Raw genomic sequence first — 23,157 nt, 5'->3', positions numbered from 1 at the left:
TCTGTGTTCTTTTTGAAATGTTGAGAATGATTTTGACACTCTGTCCCCATGCCCACCTCTAGTTTCTGGTTAGCTGCGCTTTTTGGACTCAATGGATGAAAAAAATCACATCAGAATATAGGGATTTCCTTAACACGATAGTTCATATTATGAATTTCCAGACTAACAGTGATAGTAAAATTATAAAGATCATAAGAGGTCATTTCAGTGAAATTCTGGATTCAAAACACAGTTGGTCACAGGAGGAGTTGATTGAGGGGCTGAGGAAATAGCCAGAGAGTAGAGATTGGAGAAAGACGATAGGAAAAAAAGGAGGGCAGAGCCCCAAAGACAGTTACTTGAGCTGGTAAGCCAGGTAGCCAGGATGGCAGCTATCTCCTTAAGCCAAAATGAGTGGATTTAAGACCCAGAGAAAGATTTCTTTTCCATTCTAAAGGAGTCTGTGACTATTATGTTATTATCAAATAGAACTCAGAATTAAAAGGAGAGGAGGGCAGATAAGGCTTTGCTTTATATATACCAATATTAATATCTGTTCCTGGAAAAGTTAGTGTTTGACTTGAATGAATGGCCGGCCAAACCCTGTCTCAGGGTTAGTACACTGTGTAATGTGTACTACAGAAACATGAATGAAATTTCATTTGGGGCACTGGGAGAAAGATTTATGTAGAAGAAAATGAGACCAGATTGGAAGGTTGGCGCACAAAGAGCACGCAAAGTCCTGTGCCAGTTCTGCCTTTACCTCCATGAAACCTGATCTTTCGTGTAACCACAGGCCGAGACCTCTTCAGGGTGGTCTTTACAGGGATCTTCTTGTTTCTCTTCCGAAGGTCTAAGGGGAGCTTTCCAGACCTGCACTGATCGATTGCTGAGTAAGTGCTGTACCCAAGGCCGTTGAGGCCAAACCTCTGTAAACTCAAAGCCCATTGGAGAGCGGAGCCACAGTCTTCCCCAGAGGAGCCAGGACGCTCTAGGCGGTTCCAGTCCTAACTGCTCTCCAGCAGATGGAAAAACTCTTCTGCTGTGAAGCCTTCCAATCTACTGTTAATATAAGGACATTGTTGGCTCAGTGATGCATTAAAGCCAAAGCTGTTTAATCGAGGGGCAAATAATCACCAATTATTTTCTGTTTTTAAAAAAGCTCTTTAAAGTGATCAAAGGAATTTCAGATCTCCCTTCTTGGGACTTTTTAAATCCATTTTGAGGTTCTGTTCAGCTTGTGAAGCTGTCTAGTTAAAACCTGCTACTCAGTTCTTAGAAAAATTCTACTATTCTTAAAAACCACATAACCAGAATTTTTTTCTTCATTCATTAAGAAAATATGAGTACTTTCAATGTCTACCATGGATATGAAACCAATATTCAATAATTGCATGTCATGTTACTTAAACCCAGAGTACGTCAATAAAATTAACTTTATAAAAACTTTTTTTAGTCATAGTAGATTCAGTTTGAGAAGTGTTACCAGAAAGTGGGAAAGCATCAATGATAAATGTATCTCTTGAAAAGTTTGCTTGGGGTCCCCAAATTTAATATAACTTGTTTTGTATTGGGAAAATCCAACTTTGCTAGATCTTTCAGACACGTTATAAGATGCAGGGTGACTTGGAGTGGGTACCGTTTGAGTGGCAAACTGCAGATGAGAAAAAGGAACTTAGTGGAACATTCTCAGTTTAAAGCTAAGTGTTAGTGTGAGAGAAAAGTTCCCCATTATCGTTCTGCACAGAATAAATAAACTGCCTTAAAAAGCACATTTAAAATACATTCTCCGTTGCATGTTTTAAAGTATGGTTATTTCTTACAAAAAATAGCAAGTTTCTCAGATAACCAAAAGAAAGAAAAATCATTGAGTAATTTTAACCATAACAAATGAAAACCACCTTGTATAAATAAATCCAGGTGGAATTGCTAAATTAGTTTTGATGCCAATAGGAAATGTTGGATCATTTCTTTCTTCCTAGTAAAGTGGTCAGGATCAGACTGTCCATGCATTCTCCCCAATCCATCCCCGAAAGACAGTGGAGGGACATGCCAGGGTGCACGTTCGGGCTCTGTTCTTCTCTCCTTACTCTAAGTCTAAGCAGTCATACCTCTTAAGGGCAATTCATTGGCAACTTTAAAATATTACATTTCTTTGCATCATTTCATTTCTCCCCAAATCAGTCTAGATTTTAGAACTGAAAGAGTTCTTTTCCTTCCCTAACCTCACAGATGATCATCTGGTAAGTTCAGAAGGCTTCAGTGCAATAGTACACTGTTCTGTAAACTGACCCCTTGAAGGTAAAGGATAAAGCTTCTGTTCCCCCAGCTTGTTCCAAAAGAAAGAAATTTTTTCCCTTTTTTAAATCTCAGCCTATGGCCGTGCCACCCTGAACATGCCCAATCCCGTCTGATCTCAGAAGCTAAGCAGGGTCGAACCTGGTTAGTACTTGGATGGGAGACCACCTCGGAAGACCAGGTGCTGTAGGCATTAAAAAAAAATCTCAGTGTTGGTAGCAAATTTGCTTTGAGCAAGTTACGTAACCACACCCCTGTTCTGTTTTGTCATCTGTGAAGGGTAGATCCAGCATTCAAAGGGTTCCAAAATGTTTTGAAAATATAAATCCTCTAGTAGACGGAAATCATAGACGCAAGTCACTGATGTCGAGGCAGAGTGCTTAAACTGGAAAGCCACAGAAATCTAGGCATTCAGGCCTTGCTTTTCATAATACTACTAAGTGTGGATTTCAAACTTCTAATCAACTTTAAGTAAAAGTCCTGGCTTACTGCTGGTTTTACTTGTTCTTTGTATGCCAAGATTTAAGCAAAAATGGTTTGAAAAATATATAGATCAGTGATGTTCTAGCAGCGTTATTTATTGGTAAAATTTGCCAAATAACTTTTCCTGTACAAAATTTGATTTTGACTTTTGGTTTGCCATACAGTCTAAAGCAAGAGAGTTTTATCCTTGTGTATCTGTCCACTTTACTCATTCAAAAATGGCTGTTCAGAAAGTCATAGGTCAAGAAACTCTTGTATTCTGGTGGTGGTTCGGGTTGTATTCATTTCAGAGCAGTAAGTAGCTCTTCTTTTTAAATAGCCCAAAGTTGCAGCCAACAATTCCCTTTCAACTAGCTTGTTTCTTACAGGCTGTATAAGGTCGTGATTTTAGACTTTTATCTAAAATTGAATATCTACATCTCAAGTTAGAAAGTCAAGAATGAAAAATAAAGTTATGTTTTTGACGTGATGGATTTTCTTTGGTAGATTCTTGTCCATGTATTGTGTCTCTAGTCTCTCCTTCTAGAGGCTTGATATTTTGTGTTTTAAGAGCCGTGGAAACTAAAGCCAACTGCAGCTGATCTTTAAAGTGACTTAACCTTGTCCTTTGGACTTGAAATTATCCAGTTTCATTACAGAATGGATTCGGAAAAGTCCATTCCACTCACAATACATGTTACTACATAGTTACAATTTAACATTAAGTCTTTAAAGTCAGGTTATTTTATTTAATGTCGAGTTTTGATGGCTTTTTCTTCTCTTGAGCCTGTACTTTATGCGAAGCAGTGGATGGCGACTAAAAACTTGACATGGTTTCCATCCCATTAAGCTTTGCTGGATGTTGGTCTAGAGTTCAGAAAGCTGACCAGCATAGGCTCAGTGGCCACTTATTGGGAGCTCCTTGTAGTTTTTTTTGCCAGATACTATTAAGCAAGGACTTTCATGTTTTCACTTCTGGTTAGATACAGCCTTCCCAACTGCTGAGCTGACTTATGGGTGGGATTCACTCAAGCAAGTATGTGAAAAGAGTTCGAATTTGTAAGAAGTAATTGTCTTTCAGCTTCACTCAAGCTAGACTTCCAGATCAAGGAGAGAATTGTTCCTTCTTGGTAAGCTAAGACATCATACATATGACATTTACTCAGTCTGTGTGAACACTTTCCAAAATGCCAGGGAGACTTCGTCATCCTTCTAGAGCTGTCCACTGACCGCTTGCTTTCAGTGTTAACTTTTCTTCTCATACAGATTTACTTATTCATAAGCAGTTGACAAGTTTTCATCTTAAAGAACATACCATCATACCTTGCAGCAAGATTTGCCAGTTTAATTTCTTGTGAGTTTCATTCGAAATCAAGATTGGCTTTAAGGAGGAATGTGAACTCAGGCTAATGACTTTTTATTACAAACATGTAAGGTGGACAGTAGTAACCTGGCTCTGTCTTTCCCGATATTCAAGAATTGTTGATTCTTACTATACTCTGTGAACCAAAGTGATTGCCAAGTGAAAAAAACAAGGTGCAGAGTATTTTAGCATTCTACCTTTTGAGTAAAAAAGAGAAAATAAGAATATAAATATATATTTGCTTTTTTCTACTTCCGAAAATGAGCATAAACCAGAAACCAATAAAAATGGGGAGAGGGGGAGCAAAATCGGGGGAATAGGAATGGAAGTGAGACTCCTCTGAATGTACCTTTTAAACTCTGGAGACATGTTTATATGTCAAGAAATAAAATTAAGGAGGAAAGAAGAGAAACCTTAAATTTGCTTATAAACGAATGAACCTAACTACGTATCAAATGATTACACAGTACTTCGACTATACATCCTTCGTGAAATATATTCTAAGGACAAAAAGCATAATGAAATATCGACACTTCACTGTGCAGTGTAATAGTAATAATGTTAGTCTTATAATTTTGAAATTATGTGTTACAGAGTAAAGCAAGTAAGTAAATGTATTATTGCTGTTAGAGACCAAGATTGTCAACATAAGAGGAAAGAGGTACAGATAGGAAAATTAAAGGTTAAAAAAGGTCATGTTAATTTGTTGTAAACTGTGGTTTTTAAAAGATTAGAAAGTCCTTCTCTTTCCTACTTGCAGCCATTTTTTAACCTCTTAATTTTATGTCTAGTTGGCAGTTGGAGGCCCAGATTACTCATTTTCTCTAGATCACTTTAGGAGGTAATAGAAGCCAATAAAGTGTGTTGTTTTATGTGAAGATAAGGGAGTAGCTGATAAGGGTAAAACCACTCTTTGGCAGAGTTTTCAAGCTTAATGTTCCTTCCTCACCATTTTAGTGACTCAGCAGTGTGGGCCCTGGCATTGCCTCTCCCCTTCTTCCCACCAGTGTTGCTAAAAGATCAAGTTGAATCCATTTTGAAAGGATTGTTTCTTCTGACTAGGACTGGATTCTAGCAGAGTGTGTGTGTTATATCCTATTACTGTTGAGAAGCAGATGGGTGGGTGGGGGAGCGACATGTGTGCTGTGATCAGTCAGCTTGCCCACTCCCTCCTCCTAGAAATTCATGCCCTGTCTGGGGAAACTAAGAACCTGAGAAAGTTGAGACGGGGAAGGAGGACCTGCTGAGATTATATAAGTTTGGGAATGTCTCGGAAAGTAGGTAGTGTGCTGGAAGAGGGGTACTGGCCCTTTCAAATAATCCTCAGCAGTAAGAAAGAATCCTCTACTCACTTCCGAGCTCTGCTTTCTTAATGATTTTTTTTCCCAATCATTGCTATTTACCTTTGAGTCTCGTTCTTCACCTTTAGGAGGAAACCTTTCTGAGGAAATTAAAAGTTGTTAGATAGGCATGCGAAATAACAGATTTAATACAACTTCTAGCCTAACCTCTGATTTTTGGAGGCCGGAGTTAGAAACATCTAGATAAGGCTGTGATGACTATAGTACCTAGCACGTTCCTAATGAAGCGGTAAAATTCAGTGACAACCATTTGTGTGTTATAACGCTGTGGACAGGAACACATCTGCAGATTAGAATTCCTTCCTTGTTTTCTTCCATACATCTTTTCTAGAATGGTACTGGGTGCATTAGTACCTACCAAATGTGTTGCCTAAAAAAAATATAACACTCCGTGAGTACTGTCTTGATCACCATCCCTTGGCCCTAGTGTCATAGTGGAATAATAGTGACTCTGATTCAGGAGCTAGAAGACAAAGTTCCGTGGATAACATCTGAGTAGATAGACCGTGGGTTTGTGGAAGCATGCTTCTTAGCTTCTAATGGTAAAAAATACCAGTTAGGATCAACTGAATGAGTGATACACAACAATTTTTCTTCTCTGGAGGCTCACTGCGGTTTCTTAGTAAGTTCTTTCAGCTCACTCTTTCGCCGGACCTAACCACTAGGTGGTAGATACACCGTACCCCAAATTGTTTCTGCTCCAGAGCTTTTCTTTGCCGTTTTCAGTATCACATGGAAGAGGGTCAACTATTGTACCCACTGAGCTATTTAAGTGGTGCTCGAAAATAGCACGTTAAATTGGCCTGATACTTAATCAAATTTTTAAGGCACAGCAAGTAGATTTCTGTATTTGGATGTGCTATTTTGGAGAATGGATCAGTCTGACCTAGCCTTTCTCAGATGTGGTATTTGTTCAAGAATGGAATACTCGTGTGCTTGGTGTGGGTAAGGCTGTTTATGGAGTGGTGAGTGTCCAAACACAAAATAGTTCCTTAACAGGACTTTTTGATTTTCAGATACTTTTTTAGACTTAAACTACCTATGTCCCTCTCCCTCCCCCTCTTCCCCATCCTACATCATAGTTAGGCCTAGCATTTCTTACAGACCTGGATTTGAAGAAACACTAAAAGACACTAATTAAGACTTGATGATCGGAAGAAATCATGATAATGAGAAGTAAACGGAATGGCTTTGCAGTCTTTGGATTTTGTTTTTACCTAACTAATCATATTTGGTATACATGCAGTGAGGCCAACTCAGTTAGAAGACTGTTATTGAGATCTGGTTTTACTAGAGAGGGAACTTGTCCAAAAATTGCTTTGGGCAACAGTGTTTTTATTTATAATATGAAAGGTGAACAGCACTCCAGGAGGTACTTCACCAGGAGGAAGACAAAGCTAGCTGTGCAGCTAGCAGGCCTGGTGGGAACTGGCAGAGCAGCTCCACAGTTGCGATGCAGGGTCTCCTCAGCATGTAGGTTTTGGGGTGGGAGAGAAGACAAGGTTATTATGCATCTGTGTGTTGCTGGACCACCTTGTTTATAAGCAGTGAAAATATCAAAGAGCTACAAGAATAGACAGTTACCCATCCCTGTCGTGGCTTGAGTTAACATTCTGCCCACTTCAATTATGGATGATATTCATTATTTGAGAGATGAGACGTTGCACTGATTCATAAGCTGCTTGCAACACAGTCTAATATTTTTAGATGGGAAAGATTTTGCTAAGCTTTAGGTGACTGATGAGCTGTATTAATATAAGGTGGGATTATGACTATTAATTCAGTTCTTAGGGTGCTTAAGAAACACATTTCTATCTTGCCACAGCCTCCTCTCTTTTTTATTTAAAAAACTGCAAATGTTATTGCAGTTCCCTCCCCCATCCCTGGAGGTGGTGTCTGGAAATATACCCAGAACCTTTTGAAAAAAAGATGAACAGGGGAGGGAGCCATAACAGCCATGAAAAGAGAGCAGCTTCCTGGGCTGCTGTGCACGGAGCAAGGAGGCTGAGAGAGAAAGGGCTGCGTCTGGAGAGCATTAGAAGGCATCGGTGGTCTCTTAACGGAATTTTTTCTGTCCCCAAAATAACTGCATATTGGGTTGAAAGTCATCACTTTGGTCCTGGATTAGTCTCTTCTGTAAAACTAGCTTTGCTGACTGCAGAAGTCATGTGAACGTGCAGTGGGAAATCCTATCTAGAAGGGAAGATGCTGACCTGTGGCCACTTCAATCATTGGTTTTGGCGTTTTTTTGTTTTTTGTTTTTGAAAGGCAGTTGTGCTTTTGACATCCAAGCTATTCAAAGATCCAGTTTTAGTACTTAAACTGAAAAAAAAAATCGCTTCATATATACAGAGATATTTGTTAATCAAATTCTCGTGCAGTATATGTTGTTTAGCTTGAGTCATTATTATTTATTTACTTTTGGAATTTGAATTTATCTTACAGAAAAAAAATTTGAAAGGTTCATTTATTCTGTAGATAATTATTGAATGCTTTCCACGTGCAAGGCGCTGGGCTAGATGCCAGGATATGTAGCTCTTTCCCTTCCACGCCTTTAGGATCTGTTCTTATACTTAATAATTAACAGCCTGTGGACTCTGCCTCCTCGTTTCACACAATAGCCTAAAGAAAATATCTTGTGAAATTGGATGTTGAACCAAAGTGGGTTTTGAGAGGAAGTAAACTCACGTTTTCTCTTAGGCCTGCTGCCCAATAGCAGTATCTCTGGCTATTACTGCACAGGAGGAAGGTTTAAACCATTTATAGCAGAAAGTGTTTTCATACCCTTTAGAAATACCCATTAGTTTATCTATAAGTAATATTAATTGTAAACTATTTGCTATTTATTAAAGCCAGTTTTCCAAGTATCTTTCAAACAATTACCTAGTTCTGGTTTATTTCCTTTAAGGAAGTTTTTGAAGTCATTATTTTGTCCTTCCTTCAAATTAGTCTTAATTAGTTGGAATTTACTATATTGTGTGTTTTTTAATTTCTCTTTCAGTAGTATATTCCGGTGTTTTACTGGATTTAGAAGGGTGTGGGGGTACTACACTGGTTTTGTGAAGTATAGGTGTATGATTGGACTCTGACTATTGGCACCCCAATGCTCATCACCATTTCAAGGCATCTCTTCATAATTCTTTCAAAAAAGATGACCGTTGCTAACTTCAGGGTAGGAATGTACTATAAGAGAATATTCTGAAAAAAAGAAAAAGCAGAAAACTATGAGATTGTGCCTTTTTTTCGATTGAGTCAGGAGGAAGGGTAAAGAGTTTAATGTGTCAAGGTTATAAGAGGAAAAACTATATGGAATGTGGAAAGGAAGATTTGTGAAAATACCAAAAGAAGTTGGGTCTTAAGCTCCCCTGCCCCCGCTCCGCCCCCCCCCAAAAAAATTCTGCTGAAATAATTGGACAGAGACAGTCACTGGCATTTGGGGAGGAGACAGAAAGCGGCCTCTCCCTGCCCTCATTCTGGTGGGAGAGTTGCTGGTTTTGTAGGAGCCACATGATAACTTTTAGAGAAAATAAAGTACGGCCTTAAAAAATGGAGCATTTCATAGAATCTAAATTTTCAACTTTTTGTCTTCCTCTTATAGCAAATCCAGTTTGCTGATGACATGCAGGAGTTCTCCAAATTCCCCACCAAGACTGGTCGAAGATCTTTGTCTCGCTCCATCTCTCAGTCCTCCACTGACAGCTACAGTTCGGGTAGGTGCGCTTCCTGTCCTCTCTGATCTCCCTTCTCTGTTCCAGAGCCTTAAGCTAGTTCTCTCCCCAGGGCTCCCTTATCTAGAATCCAAAAATACCTCATGTCAGGACTGCCCGTCTTTGTGCTGAAAGCTGATAATTAGTGGTTAGGCCATGGGAATGTTCCCAGCCAGCCTTGTAGCTGGGGACGCTTTTGTCATCTAGAGGCTTTCTTCCCCCAGCTGCCGCTGCGTGAGGTCTGAGGCCAGTTCCTGGTCGGTGGTTCTGGGCCGGCTCCCACTCCCACATGTATCTGCCCATGTTACAAAAGGAGAAAATCAGTGGCATTTTGGCGGATGGAACAGGCCTTGAAAAGAGGCGTTCTTTTGGAAGCAAAATTTCTAATTTTTTTTATGTAAGACATACTCTAACTTTTTCTTTCTTATCTCCAAGACTGCTTGAATTATAACAGTAAAAATTAGTGTTTTGATTTCTTTCATTTACTAGGTTACCCTTTACGTTGAAGTGTTCCTCCCTGTCAGCCTCCGAAGTGGGAAAGAGCCAAACTACTATAACGTGGCTCCAGCGCCGTTTCTTTTTAGTTCTTCTGTCCTGTGTCAGCCCTGTATGAGTGGTCTCTCTTCTGGTTTGAATCGCGCCCTTCTCAGCGTTAGAGGGGGTACTAGAAAATTAACGTGGAAAAGGATATAGAAGCTTAGAATTTGAGTAGCGGAGGAGCCCAACAGCGAAGGATCCACCAGGGCACGCAAGCCCCACATGTTCAACTGAGGAGACGTTGTTAAAAGACGAAGAGGTCCGCCCAAAGTCAGAGGTTGCCGTTAATGTCAGCAAAGGAATTTGTACCCAAACCATTTCTTGTCTTTTGCCAGTATATTGTTTGCATTGTATTATTAACATTAAGGACTAGACTTGATATATAAGGAATATAAAACAACAAGTAGACAAATAAATTTTATATACTTATTCTTTGCCCTGTGCCACTGATAACCCAATATAGACAGGATAGGCAGACAAGAGCAAATGGTGGTATACAGGGCTGAGTACTGAAACGAATATACAGACTCACTGAGAGCCTGTGTGCAAGAAAAGGTTCTAAATATCCTGGCTATCAAATGATAAGGTGTCTTGGAGTAACAGATGCAAAGGTGGGATAGGCTAATTGTAGCTAAGAAAGAATTACTTGTGAAAGATTGAGTTACACGAGGAAGGAGATGGAATGAGCGGGGAAAGCTCTAAGGACGCTGTCAAAGGTCTTGATAGCCATGTGTTATGGGAACCTACTGGAGCATTTTTAAAAGCTCAGCGATATAGTCAAATTGCCCTAGGACATAGATACCTTTAGGAGTACTGTATTGGCGGGACAGAAGTATTTGTGTTAGGTAAGAGTATATAGAAGTCAGTGAGAGAGACCCGATTTCAGTGATCAGGGAAATATTCAATTCCGAGAGTAAAGAATGGTTTGAGAGATAAGGCGTGCTTATTGTATATCCTCCTCCATCTCTATCTACAAGGACATTTGTAGCTTTTACGGGAAGCTGTTTTGTAAAGTTGAACCTCTCGAGTGATCTTAGGGCTCATAACAGAACCAGAGCTGCTCACCTTTTGTGTCATTCCTTTCTACCTCTATTTTTTGAGCACAACCTAGCGTAAAATTTACCCTTGAAAGACCGTCTTGTCACTTTCGTCCATATTAGTGGTTCTCAAAGTGTGGTCCTCTGAGCAGCAGCATCAGCAGCGCCTGGGAACTTGTTAGACTTGGGTCCCACCTGAGACCTGCTGCGTGGGATTTCGGGTGGTGAGGCCTAGACAGCTGCGTTTTAATAAACTTTCCACATGATTCTGATCGATGCTTTATATGCTTAAGTTAGAGACTGGTGATCTATAGATAAAGCATTCCTTATGTGCCCTAAATTATTCTTCCTTTTTGCGATGTCTGGTTCCATTTCCGGTTGGGACCAAGTGTTCCTATTATCTGGGATTCACTAGGGCTAGTGCCAGATTGAGATCAGTAGCTCCTTATCATAAGCACTAATGGCAAGAGTATCATCAGGGTAGGTAAAAAGGCCACAACCCTAAAAGTCCATAACAGTTTCATTCATATCATTTATTAAACCCTGGAAAAGTAGTACTGAGAGTGATGTAAAAGGTGACTCCAATTAAGAGTGTTGGCTTAACTTAAATGAGAGTCCCTTGGGGACCGCACTCGGTGGAGTTGGGGCCATTGAGGTTTTTCTGTCCTTGTGTCTTTCTCTCCTGCCTTTAGCTGCGTCCTATACAGATAGCTCTGATGATGAGGTTTCCCCCCGAGAGAAGCAGCAAACCAACTCCAAGGGCAGCAGCAATTTCTGCGTGAAGAACATCAAGCAGGCAGAATTTGGACGCCGGGAGATTGAGATTGCAGAGCAAGGTAAAGAAAGGGAGTGGGTAGAGGACCGGAAGCCACCCATTGCTGGTCATCAGGATCCACAAACAATTTAAGGCTTGAAAGCTAGCTTGAAAGTCTCCTGGAAAATCCAGTATCCTGGACTCTTGTTCTAACAGATCTCTCTATATGGAACTCGAGCCTCAGGATTCTTGTTCTTGTTCTCCCTGCTTCCTGTTCTCAGCGTGGGGTAATTAGACAGAGTAGTTTCTATTCCTCCCATCCCCCGTGACACCATATTCCGAGATCTACTTGCAGAATCAGCAAGTCTTGGGTCACTGCTACATGGTGGTTAGTTCTGTGGGATCCTACCATAGCCGCCAGTCTCTGAGACCCAGATTCCCAGAAGCAGCAGATGTGGGAGGGTTTTCAGCCCAGGATGTGGTGACCTAGGGTCTCATTTGATCTCTGGTCCTGAGCACCCTCTGCTGGAGCAAGAGTAAAAGTGACTAACAATCAGTTAAATCTTGGTTTCTCCACCCCACACCCAGGAAGGTCTCTTTATTCTTTTGTTGCTTTCTCGCTGAAAGTATGTTCCGTACTGGGAGGGAGTACGGAAACCAAAGAGACTGACAGAGTAGGGTTAGAGGCTGGAAAAACAGATGCAGGTGGCTTCTGCTGAGGGTAAAGCTCTTCCTGGTATGATAGTTTCATCTAGGAGCCCACTAGCCAATGCCATAACAACTTCCTTCTCCTCCCAAATGAATAATTAGACTCAGCCTCCATTTGATCAGTTTTGGGAATTTATTCTCTGTTCAGTCCTCTGCCTATAAGGCTGAAACAGGAGAGGAAGAGAGACAATCTCAGCGATTGGATAAAAACCCTCTTCTGTCGTTTACCTCTTAAAGCTCCCAGTTACCACAGAACTATGCTTAGAGTTTTTCTAACTTCTCTCTATATTCTAACTGTATTTCAACAGATCCAGACCGGTCCCAGCTGTTGCTGGGGCAGGAATCGATGTTACTGCTAGTGCAGACCTAGCTCAAATCCTCTGTTCTTTCACAGACATGTCTGCTCTGATTTCACTCAGGAAACGTGCTCAGGGGGAGAAGCCCTTGGCTGGTGCTAAAATAGTGGGCTGTACACACATCACAGCCCAGACAGCGGTGAGTTCGGTGGGGGAAGAGAGAGAGACTTCTGATGAGGGGGAAAAATACTTTTTTTTTTTTTTTTTAACTCGTTTTTTCTTCCGTGTCTGTCTGACCTCCCAGTGCTGTTAGGTGGGACTTCCCTGTCACACAGTTTGGGGTTTCCTAGCTTGTATAGGTGCAACCTGCTTTTAAGAAACCTGATGTAGGGAGATCTAGATTTACAAAAATACGATTGTTATAAAAATGTTAAGACTTTTCAGAACATCCCTCTTGGGTGACGTTAGATACTGCCGTGGGACCTAGCTGGATCGCACCCTCTTGGAACTCCCTGGTGTAGCACCTGTTCCTGGGAGCCGCTGGGTATTGTTCTCTTACATGCCACTCCTGTCTGGCCCTTCTCCTTCTCACCCTGTCCTGCTGTACATCTGCACAGGTGTTGATCGAGACTCTCTGCGCCCTGGGGGCTCAGTGCCGCTGGTCTGCGTGCAACATCTACTCCACTCAGAATGAAGTGGCTGCAGCACTGGCCGAAGCTGGTGAGTTCAGCTTTTTTTTTTTTTTTTAATACCAACTTTGCCTCAAAGTAATTATCCAAACAGAATTTTTATTTATCACAGTTATCTTTACAGTGTCTGCCTAGAGGCTGTAAAATTTGGAGGACAATAAAAATATCAACAGGAAGAAAATAGATAATAAAATTATCTGTATCCGTGGTGTAGTATTATTAGTCATTAGCAACAATCTTTGAAAAGAACCTAGTTACATGGGAAAATGCCCAGTACTAATGTTAAATGGATATAGAAGAATATTAAACTGTATGAGCTATAGAAGTATGAGCTCAGCAGGTCTCCTTTCACTGTAAGTCTAATCACTTTGAGAGAATATAAGAAGCATCTTCTGTATTGACAGTTCCTTAGATACTTTGGTATTCAGTATTGCTTTGAAAATGTGTGGGCCATTTGTGAGTTCAATTAAACAAAATAATTTTTATTGTTAAAATGTCCAGAAGGAAATCATCAGGAAGTTTCTTTAAGGATCTCCCATCTTCCTAGGATCCCCAGAAAGCAACTTTATAATGCTTTTGTTTTTTCGTTTACTCTTTTCTGGTGTTTATTGCAGAAAATTTAGAAAGTTCAAAAAAAAAGAACAAACATAAACCTGCTACAGAGATAATATCTGACTAATTTTTTTTTGTAGTCACTTTTTACAGAGATGAAATAAATCTCAGTATGTCTACAGTTTTATAACTTAAATATAACTATCAGAAGCAGTTTTCCATGTCACTGAATACTTTGACAGCATCGTTTGTCATACTCAGTCACATGGACGTGTGACTTGACTTCACTGTTTTCCTCATGTTGAACATTTAGATTCTTTCGAGATATTTGCTAATGTAAATAACGTTCTAGTGAACAACTTCATTTTGATTTCCACTGCATTTTATCTCCTTAGGGTCGAGTTCCAAGTGTAAAACTGGCCAAAGAATAACATTTTAAGGTTCCAAAATACTTTTAGAAACAAACATCCCTTAAATTCTTAACCGGTTTCTAAACTAAAGGTACTGTTTTGACTTTTTGCCCTTCCTAAGTTGTTTCCTTTGCAGCATAGTTTCTGTAGCCTTTCCCTCTCCACGTGGAGCACAGAAAGTGACAGTGGTATAGGACACGCCCCCAGGAGGAAGCCCCTGACTTGTTTCTGTCTCTGTAGGAGTCGCAGTGTTCGCGTGGAAGGGCGAGTCGGAAGATGACTTCTGGTGGTGTATTGACCGCTGTGTGAACATGGATGGGTGGCAAGCCAACATGGTAATCATGCGTATCCATCCTACACCTTTGTCAATAGATTCGTTTCCTTTTTTCCCTCAAAGCATGGTTCCCTGAATATGTTTTGGATGTTTGGTCTTACGCACTTACTTCGTTGCCAAAGTGTTCAGCTCGATACCTATTCAGAATGGGTCTGAGTACTGAATGGACAGATGGGGGCAGGGTAAGACTAACCGAACACGTGTGGCTCAAACGCAGCAGCATAAAATAGAAGGAAATGATGTGGTACCGCTATGGAGTAGGATTCTGGTTTCTTCCTTCCTGCCCCAGCTCTCCTTTTCCATTCAAAGGGCGATATAGTTCAAGACTCTAGACTAAAAATGAGTGTGCATTAGCATAATACTTACTCTTCCCTGGAGCCTAGAACAAACTTAGGAATCCCTTTAACCATTTACACCAACAAATTTGACTGTATTTCCAATTAGACTGTGTCTAAACCTGCTCCCAGGAGCTCTGAGGTGTGCTCTTCCAAAACATACAGGGCTCTCTTACTAGTCCAGAAAGTGGGTTCAAAGTTCCCCCCAGCTCTAGCAGCCTGAATGCCCATAGAAGTCTTCTGGCTGTTCTGTAGATCCTGGATGATGGGGGAGACTTAACCCACTGGGTTTATAAGAAGTATCCAAACGTGTTTAAGAAGATCCGAGGCATTGTGGAAGAGAGCGTGACTGGTGTTCACAGGTAACAGATTCTGGAGTAGCCGCCCCTCGTGTCCTCGCCTCAGCAGATTCTTCTGGTCTCTGTCAGACTTCAGGGCTGTGTTTCAGACTTGTAGTAACTAAATGGGAGTGTCTTCGTTAGATCAAACTTTTGAGTTTTTACTTTCGAACAACTGAGGCCCTAAGAGGAAGTTATTTCAGGTTCTAGTCCTCACATTTTCTCTCCCACTTATTTCCACTGTGATTCTCAACCAGTGTTGGGAAGTAGGGAGTGAGCATATCTTGAGAAACTATATTCAATATTGTATTATAATTTTATATTTAAAATAGGAAAAAATGCTCTTGTAAAACTATACATTATACACACTACAAAAATAAACCTGGGCAAAATATTCCTGGCTTGTCAGAGTAACTAAAAGATATCTGAAAAAGTGTTTCTCGATTGGGAGCACGTTGCACGTGCTGTCACACACACACACACACGGGGGACTGTGTCAGAATCATTGATAATCTTTGTTTATCAGAAGTAGGCATGGGTTTTTTAAAGACTGAGAAAATGCTGATCCAAGGGAATACATCACCTTTTATGGAAGAGAAATAAATTTCTTCAATATAAAGGTTTTCTGCCTTCCAGAAAAAAGAGGGGGAGGCGGTGGAGAAAATGAAGTGAGGAGGGATGACAAAGAAATCATCTTATTTACAAATGTCCTTGGGCAATAAATAAGACTGGGGAGGGCAGCATGGAGCTTGAAGAGAATTAGGCAGATTTTGCCACAGATTATGTTTCACCAGCTAACTTTGTTTTCCTTTGTTTTTGTGGCTTCTTCCCCCTTTAGGCTGTATCAGCTCTCCAAAGCTGGGAAGCTCTGTGTTCCAGCCATGAACGTCAATGATTCTGTTACCAAACAGAAGTTTGACAACTTGTACTGCTGCCGAGAATCCATCTTGGATGGGTAGGTTGAAGTGTACAGATGGTCAGAGTCATTGGTAGATCTGGGTTGGGTGGCAGTGTCGGTCTGTGTCGCTCCAGTCTTGTCCCCTGGTCTTCTTTTAGCTTTAAAAGCTTGTTAGAGGGGTCCATTTCATACTGAGGCAGCCAGCTTCCAGTTGCACTTCCGGTGGAATGTGGCCCCACACTTTAATTTGGTGCAGAGGGACTATGTTTGAGCTAATAATGTTTGAGTTGAGCCCTTGTCTGTTTCCACAGCCTGAAGAGGACCACAGATGTGATGTTTGGTGGGAAACAAGTGGTGGTGTGTGGCTATGGTGAGGTAAATAGCTGGGTCTTAGTGTCTGTCTGTTTATAGACTTAATCAGAAATGTTGAGTGAAGACTTATCAGTACAGTCACTGGTGCAGGCTTTAAAATATGCTTTTAGATAATGTATATCAAAATTATAGCAACAGTCTTTTGTTCGAGTTTATGAATGAAGACATACAGAGTGAGTTGAGTTTTCAGATTTCACCACTTTGCCTTGTGAAACGGAATGTTGGCATCATTTCTCCCCATTTATAACAATAACCTGTCATGATACTTACTTCAAGTGACTGTGTAGCATTTCAGCCCCGCTAGTGACTGACAGTGGAGTGGAGGGTGGACTTGTAGTCACTTTTTACAGAGATGAAATAAATCTCAGTATGTCTACAGTTTTATAACTTAAATATAACTATCAGAAGCAGTTTTCCATGTCACTGAATACTTTGACAGCATCGTTTGTCATACTCAGTCACATGGACGTGTGACTTGACTTCACTGTTTTCCTCATGTTGAACATTTAGATTCTTTCGAGATATTTGCTAATGTAAATAACGTTCTAGTGAACAACTTCATTTTGATTTCCACTGCATTTTATCTCCTTAGGGTCGAGTTCCAAGTGTAAAACTGGCCAAAGAATAACATTTTAAGGTTCCAAAATACTTTTAGAAACAAACATCCCTTAAATTCTTAACCGGTTTCTAAACTAAAGGTACTGTTTTGACTTTTTGCCCTTCCTAAGTTGTTTCCTTTGCAGCATAGTTTCTGTAGCCTTTCCCTCTCCACGTGGAGCACAGAAAGTGACAGTGGTATAGGACACGCCCCCAGGAGGAAGCCCCTGACTTGTTTCTGTCTCTGTAGGAGTCGCAGTGTTCGCGTGGAAGGGCGAGTCGGAAGATGACTTCTGGTGGTGTATTGACCGCTGTGTGAACATGGATGGGTGGCAAGCCAACATGGTAATCATGCGTATCCATCCTACACCTTTGTCAATAGATTCGTTTCCTTTTTTCCCTCAAAGCATGGTTCCCTGAATATGTTTTGGATGTTTGGTCTTACGCACTTACTTCGTTGCCAAAGTGTTCAGCTCGATACCTATTCAGAATGGGTCTGAGTACTGAATGGACAGATGGGGGCAGGATAAGACTAACCGAACACGTGTGGCTCAAACACAGCAGCATAAAATAGAAGGAAATGATGTGGTACCGCTATGGAGTAGGATTCTGGTTTCTTCCTTCCTGCCCCAGCTCTCCTTTTCCATTCAAAGGGCGATATAGTTCAAGACTCTAGACTAAAAATGAGTGTGCATTAGCATAATACTTACTCTTCCCTGGAGCCTAGAACAAACTTAGGAATCCCTTTAACCATTTACACCAACAAATTTGACTGTATTTCCAATTAGACTGTGTCTAAACCTGCTCCCAGGAGCTCTGAGGTGTGCTCTTCCAAAACATACAGGGCTCTCTTACTAGTCCAGAAAGTGGGTTCAAAGTTCCCCCCAGCTCTAGCAGCCTGAATGCCCATAGAAGTCTTCTGGCTGTTCTGTAGATCCTGGATGATGGGGGAGACTTAACCCACTGGGTTTATAAGAAGTATCCAAACGTGTTTAAGAAGATCCGAGGCATTGTGGAAGAGAGCGTGACTGGTGTTCACAGGTAACAGATTCTGGAGTAGCCGCCCCTCGTGTCCTCGCCTCAGCAGATTCTTCTGGTCTCTGTCAGACTTCAGGGCTGTGTTTCAGACTTGTAGTAACTAAATGGGAGTGTCTTCGTTAGATCAAACTTTTGAGTTTTTACTTTCGAACAACTGAGGCCCTAAGAGGAAGTTATTTCAGGTTCTAGTCCTCACATTTTCTCTCCCACTTATTTCCACTGTGATTCTCAACCAGTGTTGGGAAGTAGGGAGTGAGCATATCTTGAGAAACTATATTCAATATTGTATTATAATTTTATATTTAAAATAGGAAAAAATGCTCTTGTAAAACTATACATTATACACACTACAAAAATAAACCTGGGCAAAATATTCCTGGCTTGTCAGAGTAACTAAAAGATATCTGAAAAAGTGTTTCTCGATTGGGAGCACGTTGCACGTGCTGTCACACACACACACACACGGGGGACTGTGTCAGAATCATTGATAATCTTTGTTTATCAGAAGTAGGCATGGGTTTTTTAAAGACTGAGAAAATGCTGATCCAAGGGAATACATCACCTTTTATGGAAGAGAAATAAATTTCTTCAATATAAAGGTTTTCTGCCTTCCAGAAAAAAGAGGGGGAGGCGGTGGAGAAAATGAAGTGAGGAGGGATGACAAAGAAATCATCTTATTTACAAATGTCCTTGGGCAATAAATAAGACTGGGGAGGGCAGCATGGAGCTTGAAGAGAATTAGGCAGATTTTGCCACATGTTATGTTTCACCAGCTAACTTTGTTTTCCTTTGTTTTTGTGGCTTCTTCCCCCTTTAGGCTGTATCAGCTCTCCAAAGCTGGGAAGCTCTGTGTTCCAGCCATGAACGTCAATGATTCTGTTACCAAACAGAAGTTTGACAACTTGTACTGCTGCCGAGAATCCATCTTGGATGGGTAGGTTGAAGTGTACAGATGGTCAGAGTCATTGGTAGATCTGGGTTGGGTGGCAGTGTCGGTCTGTGTCGCTCCAGTCTTGTCCCCTGGTCTTCTTTTAGCTTTAAAAGCTTGTTAGAGGGGTCCATTTCATACTGAGGCAGCCAGCTTCCAGTTGCACTTCCGGTGGAATGTGGCCCCACACTTTAATTTGGTGCAGAGGGACTATGTTTGAGCTAATAATGTTTGAGTTGAGCCCTTGTCTGTTTCCACAGCCTGAAGAGGACCACAGATGTGATGTTTGGTGGGAAACAAGTGGTGGTGTGTGGCTATGGTGAGGTAAATAGCTGGGTCTTAGTGTCTGTCTGTTTATAGACTTAATCAGAAATGTTGAGTGAAGACTTATCAGTACAGTCACTGGTGCAGGCTTTAAAATATGCTTTTAGATAATGTATATCAAAATTATAGCAACAGTCTTTTGTTCGAGTTTATGAATGAAGACATACAGAGTGAGTTGAGTTTTCAGATTTCACCACTTTGCCTTGTGAAACGGAATGTTGGCATCATTTCTCCCCATTTATAACAATAACCTGTCATGATACTTACTTCAAGTGACTGTGTAGCATTTCAGCCCCGCTAGTGACTGACAGTGGAGTGGAGGGTGGACTCTGAAGTGGCCTGCTATTGATGGTCTCCAAACTCTAATCGGTGAAGGAGATTTTGTTGTCATCGGCAATGAGCCACAGAGTTCCTGAGCTGCTAGGCCATTCTTGAGTTAGGTAATACCTCAAATGACAGTTATTGTCAGGTTTTTCTGGAATAAGAAACTAGAGGTTCTAGTTGCTCTTCCTCGGCCTTGTTTCCCTAACAGTAGGTAATACTTTTAATCCCTTTGATATCTTTTACTCTCCCGGCCCCAGCCCTTGCTGTGATTTGGACTGTCTGCTAAATCACCTCCCAGACTCAGTCACAGCATAATCGAGATCTGTTTCTGTTCTGCTTGGGTTGGAGCGTCCTTCCAAGGGCTCGCTGAAGGATTGCTGATGTCAGGGAGTTTAATTTCCATCTCCCAAAGAGCCTCCCTGCCCCAACATCCATGCCTGAACGGACCGGACAACCTGATTCTTTCTCATACTCTACAGGTGGGAAAGGGCTGCTGTGCTGCTCTCAAGGCCCTCGGAGCAATCGTCTACATCACAGAAATCGACCCCATCTGCGCTCTGCAGGCCTGGTAAGGACGGGGAATTCGAGTCACTCCAGGTACTTTATGTTTCTGAGAGTTCATGAATAATCGTGGTAATCATTCCTTGCAGAAATCTCTCAAAGGGAGAGAAGGCTAAGACTGCTCTGTCCCCTCCATTGTAATCCCAGGCACTCCTAGAGCTTCTTGGCATCTTCTCTACCTGGGCGGACTCTTGGGGAGTCGGAAGAGGCCTGTGTGTATAGTTTAGCACAGCTTGTCACTTACCATCCCTGAGAGGTAGCACTAGATCAAACTTTAGAAGAAAATTTGGTGGTTTTATTTTTGTGACCAGCTTCCGTCCCTTCTGCCTCCTCGCCTTGCTCATAGTGTCCTTCCTTTTCTTCCAGCATGGATGGGTTCAGGGTGGTGAAGCTAAATGAAGTCATCCGGCAAGTCGATGTTGTGATAACTTGCACAGGTGAGTGTCAGGGCTTTGGGGTGCATGGGGGAGTGTTAACTCTGAGGCTAGCTCTTCAAAGTGGTCTGAGTGACTTTCATATAAAGTAAGTGACACTCGCCCTTGGTATAAGAATCTCAGGACTAGAGTGAGCCATCAGAACCTTAGCATGTTTTCCAGAACAAAGAGCCTTTTCCCTGACGGCTAACAGCCTAGGAGCTGTTGCGCAGTGCGCACTTCCTTTCTCACAGCCACACACGCTGCTGACGACCTGCGAACTTCCTCCCCCTGTGACCTGCGAACCCCCTCTCCCTGTCTGACCGAAAACCAGTCAGCACCTTTGCTCCTCGGCATCTCTCTTCAGCCACCCTCCTTTGCTTGTAGGGAATAAGAATGTAGTGACACGGGAGCATCTGGACCGCATGAAAAACAGTTGTATCGTATGCAATATGGGCCACTCCAACACGGAAATCGATGTGGTAAGGCCTCTCATTCTTTCTTGCTAGGCCTTTTCCCCCTTCCTTCCGTGACAGCCGCAGTCATCTGTGCTGTCTTCCTTGCAGACCAGCCTCCGCACTCCGGAGCTGACGTGGGAACGAGTCCGTTCGCAGGTGGACCATGTCATCTGGCCAGATGGCAAGCGCGTCGTCCTCCTAGCAGAGGTACACTCGTAGAAGGGCTTCGCTGCTGCCACACACGCAGCGCAGCCACACCCACAGGGGAGAGGGAACAAATACAGGCCTGCGTTTCCTCGAACTCTGCTTTTGGATAGAGAGCTATTTCTCAAATGGCCCGGTCCCCAGAAGAGAATCACTCAAACAATACCCGCTTTTCGCCAAATAACATACCATTTCCTGACCACAACTGAGTCTTCGGCTTGTGAGACTCGGGTAGGCTTGCAGAAAATAAGATAAAACCTAGAATCCTGATCTGGAGCTGTAATTCTCCCTCTTCCCACTGAGTCCAGAGGGGTATAAAGTTTTTTTCCTGCATTTGCTTGACTGGTGTGACGTTGGACTCTGAGACAGAAGCACAACGCAGCTCATCCCAGGGCTTTCTTTCCAGGGTCGTCTGCTCAATCTGAGCTGCTCCACAGTTCCCACCTTTGTTCTGTCCATCACAGCAACCACACAGGTATGTGACACGTCTGTGTATCCTGCTCTGAGATTGGTGGAACCGGGCCTAGATCAGAGTTCCAGTGAGAGTGCGCTCTGCCCGGCCCCTGTCTAGGAAGTGTTTTTGTGTTTCTTGACCCTCTTTTCCCAATTTAGGCTTTGGCACTGATAGAACTCTATAATGCACCAGAGGGACGATACAAACAAGACGTATATTTGCTTCCTAAGAAAATGGGTGAGTGAAAAACAGTAGAAACCTATATTGATCACAGACTGCTGCACGGTTTGGTAAAATGAGTATCATGAAAAGTATTGGATTTAGAGTCAGAGTTCTAATCTCTGTTCTAACACTTAATGGTTTTGGACTTCAAGACAGGTTCTGATCTCCACGAGTGTCAGCTTCTTTATCAGTAAAGTGAGACTAATACTGTGTATGTTGAGAATTGTAAGATTTATAGCTAAAGAGTAAAAATGCTTAGCATGATGGTTTAGGGTAGATGTAGGTTTAGGAAGTTCAGTAAACTTCCCACTACCACTGCAGACAGCCTGGGACCAAGAGGAGAAAAAAAGAAACAAATAGGGGCTTTATTGTCCATCCTCTGTGTAGATATGCAAACAGCCCGTCATTCCTGGAGACAGCTGTGCTGTGTTCATGTGACATAATACATCATCTCTAGTTCCTTACCTTTCTGAATAGTGGTGCCACCTCCCACCTATAATTGGTCAGCCCAAACCCCTGTGCTCTTAAAGCTAAAAAACTTCTTGTTCTCATCTCTCCAACAGCTTATCTCAGATTGGTTTTTCAAAAAATTTGTATTTATAAAGGTAAAGTCCGAGAAGCTTATCTATGGAAAAGTCATAAATTTGTGCCCGCTGACTTAGAAATCTCTGGTCCTAAGATTTGATGTCTTTGTGGATCTTATCCTAGATAAATGCTAATGACACAGGGCTCTTTTGAGTTCACTGATGTCCCCGTTGATTCATATTATGACTACAAACCAGTTAAGGAAGGTGGGAGTAGTACATGGCACATTGGCCACTGAGGTGAAGCCAAAAGTTTTGCCAGAGAAGGATGGGGAAGTACAAGTGCACCCCATTTTTGCCACCCTGGTAAGTGGCTTTCTAAACGCATTCTGGGTGTACTGAGAGAAGTACCCTGCTTAGACAGTGTCGAGAGCTTTTTAAATTGAGCAAATTTTCGAGCTGTAGATTCTTTCAGAGTTATTCTATCCCTTGTCATCTCTCTAAAAAAGCTTCAGATGAAAATAGGGGGAAGTTATACCCTGAGGATCATAACTGAAATGGGGTCTGCTCCCCTGCCACTTTGTTCTTCCTAGATGAGTACGTTGCCAGCTTGCACCTGCCATCATTTGATGCCCACCTGACAGAGCTGACAGATGACCAAGCAAAATATCTGGGACTCA

At 41.9% G+C, this 23,157-nt stretch overlaps 1 protein-coding gene and 1 pseudogene across 5 annotated transcripts in view; both read left to right on the top strand.

Annotated features, from left to right (window-relative positions):
- AHCYL1 (adenosylhomocysteinase like 1) overlaps positions 1-23,157 on the top strand; it is a 38,885-nt gene that overhangs the window by 11,459 nt on the left and 4,269 nt on the right. For 3 of the 5 annotated variants that reach the window (XM_023535939.1, XM_023535938.1, XM_023535937.1), the window contains exons 2-13: positions 9,062-9,173; positions 11,437-11,580; positions 12,601-12,701; positions 13,120-13,222; positions 14,394-14,488; positions 15,078-15,184; positions 15,999-16,115; positions 16,370-16,433; positions 20,121-20,209; positions 20,569-20,639; positions 21,003-21,097; positions 21,182-21,280. In XM_023535939.1, the coding sequence (XP_023391707.1) occupies positions 9,062-9,173; positions 11,437-11,580; positions 12,601-12,701; positions 13,120-13,222; positions 14,394-14,488; positions 15,078-15,184; positions 15,999-16,115; positions 16,370-16,433; positions 20,121-20,209; positions 20,569-20,639; positions 21,003-21,097; positions 21,182-21,280 (1,197 nt within the window). Of the gene's footprint in view, positions 1-9,061; positions 9,174-11,436; positions 11,581-12,600; positions 12,702-13,119; positions 13,223-14,393; positions 14,489-15,077; positions 15,185-15,998; positions 16,116-16,369; positions 16,434-19,253; positions 19,318-20,120; positions 20,210-20,568; positions 20,640-21,002; positions 21,098-21,181; positions 21,281-21,683; positions 21,753-21,889; positions 21,969-23,157 lie in introns of all 5 variants that reach the window. The other 2 variants (XM_011367610.2, XM_023535936.1) reach the window with 2 other exon arrangements.
- Positions 2,352-2,470, top strand: LOC111745691 (annotated as a pseudogene).

This window comes from Pteropus vampyrus, unplaced genomic scaffold (assembly GCF_000151845.1).
Source record: "Pteropus vampyrus isolate Shadow unplaced genomic scaffold, Pvam_2.0 Scaffold6, whole genome shotgun sequence".
Lineage (NCBI taxonomy): Eukaryota > Metazoa > Chordata > Mammalia > Chiroptera > Pteropodidae > Pteropus > Pteropus vampyrus.
This window is presented reverse-complemented; position numbering and strand designations above follow the sequence as displayed.